General features: G+C 31.6%; 1 protein-coding gene across 1 annotated transcript in view; it reads left to right on the forward strand.

Annotated features, from left to right (window-relative positions):
- The window catches only part of TMEM106B (transmembrane protein 106B), a 31,720-nt gene extending 20,799 nt beyond the window's left edge, over positions 1–10,921 (forward strand). The window contains exons 5-8 of the mRNA XM_037836798.1: positions 1,641–1,781; positions 2,033–2,082; positions 2,883–2,936; positions 4,903–10,921. Of these exons, the coding sequence (XP_037692726.1) occupies positions 1,641–1,781; positions 2,033–2,082; positions 2,883–2,936; positions 4,903–5,041 (384 nt within the window). The 3' untranslated portion in view covers positions 5,042–10,921. The remainder of the gene's footprint in view (positions 1–1,640; positions 1,782–2,032; positions 2,083–2,882; positions 2,937–4,902) is intronic.
- The last annotated feature ends 331 nt before the right edge of the window (positions 10,922–11,252 follow it).

Genomic DNA, 11,252 nt, shown 5'->3' on the forward strand with positions numbered 1-11,252 from the left:
TCCCTGCATCTGCCCTGCCTTAGAACAGTTCACTTTCCACTTTTCATGTGGCTTTTCTGACTCTGGTAATTTCTGCATTAGGGGATCCCAACTCATGGAAACAGATAGCATCAGTGTTCAAAAACACTTGCTGTTTTTGTTTAGGTACACCAGCAATTAGGGATTGGGCTGGGAGTGTGTCATCTGCAGGGACTGCTTTGTATGTGCTCATGTGCCTTCATTAGGGTCCCATCTTGGGGCTATGTGGTCTTGTGTCCATATCCCTGAAGTTGCTGCAGTGGGTGACCACAGCAGGAGATGCCCAGTTCAGAGCACTGCCCTTGTGTGTCTCTTACATTGTGTGAGACTAAGTGGGGAAAGGATACAAATTGGTAGGACTGTACTATACTCCTACCTCTTTTTTTGTGGGGGGGGGGGGGGTTGATTTTGTTTGTTTGTTTTGATTTCAGCATTTGTGGACTCTTTAGCCAGTGTCTGTCATCTTCCAGAGTTCCTGGCAAGTTGAATCTTTCCTTTTCTAAGGGGAAACATTTTTGGGGCTGTCTTACATTGTCATCTTGATGATATCACATGAAGTTTTATTTTTAAAAGGCTGCTCCAGTTGTGTTCTTATCCCCAAGTCTTCTCATACTTAGGCTGAAATTTACAGGAGTTTATAAATTTCAATTTTATGGTATTATTTGGAAATTATAGTTGATAGTAAATACTTCATCTTGCACCATTGAAATGATATAACTGATCACTTGTCTGAAATCAGCTTTCATTTAAAAGGTGAGCCATATGGTTGGAATAAGGGCTCAAACTGATGAAGACTCAATATTGCTCATCTTTTCCAGTTCATGCAGTTTATAAATCCTGTTTTATTATCCACTGAACAGTCCAGACAGTGAAAGGCTCTTTGCTCCTTATTTAAGAAAAACATCTGGAGAAGTTGCGACAAAGCTTCCTCCTCAATAGGTCCAGGAGCCTGTTAATTTTTGATTTAACATTTTTCCTTTCTTGTTTTCAATGGCTGTTTTCTAAAGTAATTTGAAATTATACTTGTGAATTGGAAATGCAAAAGCTGACACCAGCTGTTACTGAAGTATAAAAAATAGTGCAACCACATTTCTTTCCGATGAAATAGACTTGAATCTATTCAATTTCTTCTCCTTAGTGACCTGGCATAAATCTCTACTAATGTGTAAGTTAAAATACCAGTTTCTTTTGAACAAAAAAGATATTTCAGATACAATTTCACTGGTCATCTTTGTACTTAATAGGATAGGAAACAGCTTACTAATGTAATTAGTAGAACTTTATGTTGAATTTTTAAAATTAAATTTATTGAATTTTTGCTAACTAAGGTCATAAATACATTTCTGACATTGATTTTTCTATATTCATGTAGTTTATATTTTCTAAAATGTTTGATTTTGAATTTGTATATATTTATTGTCGGCATATTATATACTTAGTGCTCATTCATGAAACCAAATAATTGGTTAATTTGATGTTCTTTGACATTTTTAGTAATCCTTTTTTTCCTCCTAGTGAATGATCATAGCCACAGCTGATCATATCTTTATTAACTTTTAATGCATATTTGTTATGATTATTTTCAGATAACTTCTACATTTTCTGCCTCTTTTCTTTTGCAGAACACACTAAATATAACAAACAATAACTATTATTCTGTTGAAGTTGAAAACATCACTGCACAAGTTCAATTTTCAAAAACAGTTATTGGAAAGGCACGCTTAAACAACATAACCAATATTGGTCCACTTGATATGAAACAAGTAAGCCTTAGTCTCAGATATTTCTTAGCAGTTAAGTCTTGGTTTTCTGTATCATATTAACTTGGGGGGGAGGGGGTGGGTGAATTCCTCAACAACTTGACTTTGAAATTTATCCTATCAATGATTAAGAGGAAATCTTAGAATCAATTCCATAAAAGAAGAGCTTCTTAAACTCTGTGTAGTTATGAAATATTTGATGCTTTGATCTATTCTTTCTTGATTTTTTTTCCTTTTTTTTTTTATCCTTTCAGATTGATTATACAGTACCTACTATTTTAGCAGAAGAAATGAGTTATATGTTGTAAGTTCTGATTTTTAAAAATAAGTTTCTTTTATTAAATAGTAAATTAGGTATGTAGAATAAAGATAGTTTGTTTTTAGTTTCCCATAATCTTATTAATCAAAAAGAATCACATTTTGGAATAGCTCCTTCTAGCCTCTAATCATCTCTGTTCCTGTTCTGTGCAATGTATATAACATTTATGAACATATCACCTATATACATAAAATTTGTTATTTTATTTTTCACAATTTGTATCATGTATGCCATTTCACTTTTTATTTACTGTGTTATGTGAACCATATTCTCATATTGTATTAGTTGATGCTTTAGTATAAGAGAACTGTAGATGGTAATCTGTAATACTCTTAATATTAGTTTGAAATTCTGGAGCTTTTAAATTAGGTCTAAATGATTATTAACTCTTGCTAAGGAAAAAATTAATTGATTATTAAATTTTGCCTTTTTCTGATATGAGCCTGAATCTAGAATTTCTGGGTAACTTACAAACTGGTTACTAAGAATTTCAAAAAGTGAGCAAAAAGTAGAGGGAATTTGTAGCCAATGTTAAAAATGACTCTACAACTTCAGTAGTGTGAAAGCATATATATTTTTAGAATAAGTACTCATGAACTATATCAGATCATTATTTGAAGTTCAGAAATACTCAAAAATGAATGCTTATTTATTATATTCTCTTAATAGCATCTGTTAGCTTTAACATAGGAAAAGGACTGTTAATTAAGAAAAAGTGAAAATTAAGCTGTTTTAAATTTGTCGTGTTATAATTTGCATTTATTTCCCATTTTTTTCTTTAACAGTGATTTCTGTACATTGTCATCCATCAAAGTGCATAACATAGTACTCATGATGCAGTAAGTATGAATTTTTTTCCTTTGAAAGAAAATTTCTTATTAAAACTTTAGATTTATAACATTGGCTTCTAGCATACACACTATCATTACAAATGCCATCTCAATTCAGTTTTAAGACTTACAAAAGAGTTATGAGATAGGGTAAAAATTTTCCCACTTTAAAAATGAGGAAACGGAAGCTCAGAAAAGTAGTGAAGGATCACATGGCTGGTAAATAGTGAATCTGGGCATTGAAAGAATTCAAGAAAATGGCAGGGGTTGGGGTAGAGAGGATGACTGAGCTTGACATCCACCACCTTGCTTCCTGTGGTAATTGATCATTAACAGTAATGAGGGGGAGAAGATAGTAACGCCAAGAATGATGTGCCCAAAGGAGGTACAGATTTTGTTTGAGGGTGGTAGTTGTGGAAGATGCTGAGGATAGGTACTACCCTGTGATGTGTGTGGGAGAAAGCAGCATCCACCAGAGAGGCTAATTGTTCCAGGATGAACTAGATTCTGGGTTTGGCAAAAAGATGAGAAACATTGATATGGGTTGAAAGATGCTCCAGAGAGCATGTTGGATAGGAGAGGGGCAGTGAGTGTTAGGAAGGGTGGGGTTGGGATGGAAAGACATTGGACAGTGGAATAGCAGTGAGTGAGGAAGAATGAGTGGAATAAGTACATACCTATTACATACACTGTAGGAACTTGAGGGAAGAGAAATCATAGTTGGTCTAAAAATTCTCAACAGGGAGTTAAAGTTGATTAGATGTCAAAGATTTCTGGGGTTTAGAGTGGGCAGAATCATGATCATTCTAGAGCAAGAATCATTCTTTGGGTTCAGGGAAGTGTAACGTCAGAGGACTTGAACCTTGACTACTCGAAGGCATGTTAAGGCCTGAACTACAGAGGCCTGTAAGGCCACCACTTTTCTTCCTCCTAAATGTTTATTTTTACTTGTTTCCTCTCAGTTAATTTTTTTTAAATGCAGTTTTATTGAGATATATTCACATACCATACAAACCATCTGAAGTATACAGTCTCTGGCTCACTGTTCTCTCTGTTAATATTATTTGTAACTTGGAGATGAGACACAGTGCCATTACCTTGATGATTCTTCCATAAATACAAAATTTTGTATAAAAAGAAGTTTTGAATTTTTTAGACCAGAATTAAATTTAAGAGCATAGGAACCTGCATTGGAATTTCACAGTTGTAAATTTGATTTTTATAATCCCTTTAAAAATTATATTCCTCATACCATCCTACTTCCTATTTAAGTGAGCAAAACTTTCCCAGAGTCTCCAAAAACTACCCCTTCTTCCTTTTAATTTCACCTTATTTCACTTCATTGTTAGCATTAATGATGAACATTATTTAAATAAAATTTAATTTTTCAAGTTAGAATTGCAGCAATGTTTTTTCCTTTTTAAATTGTAAATCAAAGGTAAAGTATTCTAGCCATATCATAGGTTAAATAGGCTTTGTGGAATCTGCCTGAAAACTTAACCACAATTTTCTATAGGAGTATGCATTCTGAAATTTTTTTTATAAAAGGAAAATATAAAAATAAATGTTGAAATGTAATTGGGTTGTAAAATGGTTGTTATCTAAGCCAATAAAACATTGTGGGGTAAAGGTTTGGTATTTCGACTTAGCTGACATTTGATTAACCCTTTTTCTATAATTTGAAAACTGTACAAGTATTTTTAAGCATATAATGAACTTATGTATTTTATATTAACTGAAAAGTATTTTGAAAAAAATTATATTTATTGTGTCTAATTATTCAGGTATGGCTTTTTCAGCTAGCATTTTTGTTGTCTGTTGGGAAAATACTCCCTTAGAGGTCTGTTTCCATAATATTGTTAGCATTAATCAGATAACCTCTCTGTGGAGAAAATTTTTATGTTTAAAAGTATTTTTCTTTAGAAAATCCTTTTATGTAACTACCCACATTTCTTCCCATATATTTTGTTTTTAGAGTTACTGTAACAACAACATACTTTGGACACTCTGAGCAGATATCCCAGGAGAGGTACCAGTATGTTGATTGTGGAAGAAATACAACTTATCAGTTGGGCCAGTCTGAATATCTAAATGTACTTCAGCCACAACAGTAGTAACTGAAAGAGATGCAGCTGGAAAAGAAGAAATACCTATTGATATTTTCAAAACTCTCAAAGATGAGGTACTTCCTAACAGAAGATCTTGAATTGAAAAAACCTGAAGTTTATACTTCTCTTTTAAGGTTACAGTTAAAAATGTGTGGACTTGCAGTTATTCCAGTCTTCACTCTGGTGTTATGATATATTTGTACCAGGATTTTTTACTTGAATCTAAATTTATCAATTGGTTTTCTTCTCTCCCATTCCCTACAAAGGGGAAAATTGAGACTTCCATCTAGGGCAATACATAATTATTTAAAATTCACAACTCCCGTCACTACTGAAAATATAATTTTGGTGATGAATACAATTCAAGAAACATTATTTCTGAATTTTTTTATAGAGTTTCCTGTGAGCTGATTATTCATGGAAGACTTTTAAAACCTCATTTTCCTGTTTTGTATATTCCCATTGTTACATGGTAGTATTTCAACTACTTGGATATTTTAGCTTTTAACTAAAAGTTCTTAGCTCTTTATGTGTTGAAATTCTGGTCATTTGTATTTTTGTCAGTCTTATTTCAAGCCAGTGCTTGCATAATTCTTATAAGCCAAAATAATTACCTAAAATTTTTAAGAGTTCCTAAATAATGTGTCTCATATTAGGGATAGTTTTGTGAAATTTTTGCGTGATCTTTAAATATAGTCATTTAATGTACAATATTGTAAGTAATCTATGCATGGCTTTTATACAGCTTTAATAAATGTCAAAATGATACATACTCAAAATTAAAGTAAGTTGCTCATAAAAAGAAATAAAACAGGAAAATGAAATCCAGATAACTGTAGAATGCAGATATGGTTTCAGTTACATATTGCATGCATCTGGCATAATGTATATTTGAAATCAAATATTTTGATGCTCTACTTTTTTATGTTGCTTTTTTCATTCTAAAGAATTGTGAAGACCCTAGTTTCTCACAACTTGTAGGTACCCAAGTCATCAATTTAATGAATGTTTTAGAGTAGGAAATTATTTCTTTTGTAGAAAGTATGCAAGAAATCCTGCCATTGTATCATGAGGGCTTTATCAAAGTAAACCTTATATTGTGCTTTTAAAAATTTAATCACTTTGCTCATCACATGAGTATGATTCCTAGCAGTTACATTGTTAAAGTTTTCTACTTTTTGTTTTGATTTTATTTAAAATTTTTTTCAAGTTTACATTTTCAATGCATTTCCATCTGGTCTTTTTGCCTTTTCACTTATGTTCTATGTATTTTTTAAATACATATCACTATTTTAGGAGCTAAGTATAGCACTGAAAAAAGTTAAGTGGCTTAAGGTTAATTTATTTCTGTTTCCTAGTGACAGAATTTAGTTGTCCTCTTGCCACTATATATCTGACTTGAGTCTGAAACATAGCCTATTTACCAGGCTCTTTCTCTCTCAACTATAACACATAAGCTATATTTAATAATTTAGACCTAATTAAGGCCTCTCTTTTGCCTTTGAAGACACTCATTTCTCTTCTTTAGTTTTCATATTATTTTCTCCAAATTTAACTGAGTGAACATTTTATGGGTGGAATCTGCCAACTAACTTCATTTCCTTATTATTTAGTCTTCCCTTTGTCCATTGCTAACTCATTCATCCTTACTATTAAACCAGAATCACCCCTTTGATTTATTATGGACTTTATATTCAAATCACAATTTTTATATTTTCTTTTTTTCTTGTGCTATGTTTGCTACTACTCCAATTCTTGAAACTGCACACTTGTCTAATGTGTTGATTTTACTTGTATTTTTCTAATCATTTTCTTTTCCATTTGTTCCTCATTCCCTGCCTTTTACCATCTTTCAGTGAGTATGTTCTGGGTCACCTTTTCCCTCAAAATTTGTACTCTTGTGACTTCTAGCAATCACCTATATCTTGATTAAGGCTTCCAAATCTGTTTCTACATATCTGGAAGTTTCTTATAGTGTAAATTAAACTTGGATTTTCTTATGATTTGTAGTGCTTGAAAACTTTTGGAGTGCATGTGTATTATCTCCTGCAGAGACAGGAAAGTAGAGGGAGCACTTACTTTATGTCACTTAATTTTGACTCTTTTGCATCATCTTTTAAATTAAAAACCTTGTTTCAGTGGAGTTTGTCAAAACAAACTATAATTTAGAACAAGTTAAACAGTAGTAGAGGAAAAAAAGATTGCCTGTGACTATTGTCAGAGAGGGGTAACTGCCAGGATAAGCCTGTAAGTAACCTGTAAATAAATGAAACCATAAAAACACATTCAGGTGAAACAGCATTATAGCTGAAAACAAATCTGGAAGGACTGAATTAGGTTTCAATTTTTCTTCTCTTGGGCCAATTACCACTTTGTGTTCTTAAATGGTAATAGGATAGGCATAGGTAATTGTTTAAATACTCATCTGAGACCTGATCCAGAGGACATGGTAAAGATGTTACAAATTTTTTTCTGATACTTCTAAGAATAACATTTTCTTAAATTTCATCCTAATAGATTGTTGTGTTTTTTTTTTCCCCTAACCAAATCCAGTACTATGGTAGGCTTCAGTGTGGTGACATGTATTTATACCACTTTGCAGTTTTCAGAGCTCTGTCCTGGTTGCTTACATGATCCCCACAGTCCTGTGAGTCAGACACAGGAGGGTGATAAGGCCTTCATCTTTTAGAAAGAAAGAGGCATGGAGAAGTTGAGAAACTTGATGAAGATCACATGTTTACTATTATTGGGACCAGACCTAGTTTTTCTGTTTCCCACATCTCTGCTTTATCATTTAAAATATCTATTGTGTATAGCCCTACTTGACTCAGGTTAATATGGTTCAAAATTAGAGAAAAATTTCATATAGTTAACAGTTGACAAAACAGAACTGATGGACTAGCATTTTGGTAGCTTTTAAGTTAGTATTGAAATCTTTAAAATGGGGAATAAACACTTATAAAATACTTGGAGCATAATCTATAGCTTAATTTTTTTTGTAAAAATTAGTATCCCTTGATCATTGCAATAACAATATAACCAATATATTGTCATCACAAATTATTTATAAAAAATAAAGATTCATGTATTTGAGGTTTGAAGTAGGAACAATATGAAAATATTATGTACCAGATAAATTGCTTGAAATTCCCAAATGACCATCTTTGTTCTAGTACATAATGTTTAAATGACTGTAGTTTTCTTTGTGTGCAGTTTTTCTAGGACTTTTTTGTTTGTTTATGCCAATGAGGAAATTACTTTCTCTAACAATTTATGAGAAAAAAATAGTTATTTCAGATTTTCTGAATGTAGTTTGGAAATGACACAGAGCAGTGTTAAGATAGGTAGGAAGTGACTGCCAAAACACAGTGAAAGTAACAAATTAAGATATGAGAAACTTTAGGCTAATTAATCCTTTATGGTTTTTAGTATCATTATTGTAATATAATTCTGCAATATTTCGTTGGCAAGTATGCCCCAATTCTCCCCCACCTTTTTATTATTGTTGTTGTGTTTTTTGGTTTATTTAAAGTTCTTAGAATAAAAACTTCTTTATAAAAGATCATATCTTATTTAGGAAAATAGGCATTTGACCCTGAAGTAAATCACTGCTCATTATAGCCAGTATTTATTGGGGACTATTGTGTTTCAGATATTGTGCTGACCTTACATGTACACTATCTTATTATTCCTAAAAACAGTCCTTTAAGGTAGATGCTGTTATTCTCTTCTATTTTACATCTAAGAAACTTGAGTTTCAGTGAATTTAAGAAATTTGCACCAGCTAGAAAGTGGTAGATTCAGGATTCAAAGTTAACTCGAGCATCATTGCTTTTTATCACTTAGCATATTTTCTTTCCAATCTTTGAATATGTTTTATTAGTAAAAATATATTTGCTGCTGTACTTAGTATGTAAGACTTTGAGGTTTTTGATGGTATTTTCAAAAATACTATCAGGATATTTTATTATTTTGTAGATCTTTACTATAATGAAGATGTTTACCATTGATTTTTAAAATATCTATACTTATCTGTTACACAAGATTTTTTTTCTTTTAAAGGATGCACAATTTTAAATTTACAAATAAATCAGTCTTCTTTGATAAACAGTATGAATTGAAGTTCAAGTTATTAGGTTATAAGCAGTAATTTCAAGTTATTAGTATAAGCAGCAGTAAGTATAATGTAATAACATCTCACAACACCTGAAAGCAGCATTACTTGGCTCAAATACATTTAAGGGTAAATAATTTTCTCTTTCATAAAATCAGCTTTTAAATCAAATGTTTACCTTAATCTATTTTACTTTAATGGAAAATATGCATTTTTGAGAGAATGGGTTAAAAAGATGGATAAGCAGTTTCTTTTAAAAAATGTGTTTTTTATTTTTACATTAAAACAATATATTTGAGATGTGCTTGGATCAAAAATTTAACTTCTGTATCACAGATTTACTTATTTCAAAGTAAAAATTTTCACTTAGCTAAAATTTCTGATTAAAACTAATAAACACCTATTTTTGTGCATGGTCAGAATATAAATTTCAGAGTGGAGTTTTGAAATTTATCCTTAATTTGGATAAGAGCAGATGATACATATATAAACATACTATAGGGATTAAAAACAGTAATTTTCATTTTTAAAATGACTAATGTGTTTATGTTTGTAGTTATTTTTACATGTATTAAGCACAGGCTCTAAATTGAAGAATATAGTATGGTCTTTGACCCTAACCCTAAAAATGTTCCATGAGTTAATTTAACAACTATATGGCAAGGTTTCCATAGCTAAATCTAACTTTTTTAGAAGGAAATTGTTGCCTTCTATTTAATTACATTAATTGAAATGTGTTTAAGAGAAATGTTTTCAGCATATTTTGTAAACTTAAAAAAAAAAGAGGATTAGTATTGGGCCAGTGGCCAAGAGGTAATATTACTACCATGTAGACTACTAACAGTTCAAATTGTCCCAGAATTTTAGAAACTAGAAGTCTGGGAGATACTGTATTAGCAGTAGTTTGGTGATTCTAGTGCTGTAATTATTCATTTTTTGATTATTGTGTAAGATGGAACAAATGCCAAGTTGCAAAGGATATATTTTTTTCTAGACACAGAATTTCATTATTTAACAGCTTGTTTTAAGCATAACATATCAGCAAACCATACTTTGTGTGTTTTGTCATATGTTTCTTTAATTAGTTTCAAAAACAATAAATTAAACAAAATTTTGGAAAATGATTTGGAATGCTTGTTGACTTGACCTGCTTGGTCAAATATTTGAATGACGGTACTACTAGCAGATCCTAGCCTTTTATTCTAATTGTGGAATAAAGAATAATTTAGAATGTGAAAATATGTTTGGGTACTTAGTCTCTATTTATATTATGTAGTTGCCTCCACCATGACACACTTTTTAAACTTACAAGTTGAGCACTTCTGTAATTGTAATTATTGTTGTTGTTCCTGTAACAAAACATGCTTATGAAAGTAATAAGTGAATAGAAATGCCCCTAAATGTTAACTATATTTTTCATTCAGTTGAACTGTGCTCTTGAATTGTGTATGAAAATAAAATTTGTAAAAATTTTAGCATGGAAAATAAAATTTGTATCCATCATATATTTTGGTTATACTCTTGAAATTCTCTTGATATAAACAAATCAGTGTAGGGTATTAGATGTCCTTTAGCTTAAAGCTGTTAGGTGCTTCCAGTTTGCACCTTCCAAGTATGTGAACTCCACTTTAGGGTCAACCTTGATTTCTCTTTCTTTAATCCACTTAGCTTCCAGTCAATTGCTGCATTTTCCAATTTACATCTGTATTAATATCTCTGGAATCTTCCTAATACTTGAAATCTCTGTTGCTATTACTCCCTAATTTCTTACTGAAAAAAAAGCCTAAGTCCTTACTGTGGTACTGAGAATCTTTCATTATCTGCCCAGAAACTATATTTGCAGTCTTATTGCCTTTTACTGCCCTCGCCTATGTTCCAGCTAAATTAGTTGTTTGCTTTTTTCTTGAAAATAGTTCCTTCCTTTATCTTTTTCTCATTCTGTTACCTTTTTCCTAGAAAATTATTTGACCATGTCTTTATTCTTCCCAGTCTTATCTGTTTTTCAGTGCCCAGCTCAAGTGTTCTGTCTTTTTGGAAGCCCTCTGAGAACCCTGCTCCTGTAACCCTCTCTCACTCCAAATCTATAGAAAACACTTGGTGACC

The sequence above is a fragment of the Choloepus didactylus genome, chromosome 5 (assembly GCF_015220235.1).
Source record: "Choloepus didactylus isolate mChoDid1 chromosome 5, mChoDid1.pri, whole genome shotgun sequence".
Taxonomy (NCBI): Eukaryota; Metazoa; Chordata; class Mammalia; order Pilosa; family Megalonychidae; genus Choloepus; species Choloepus didactylus.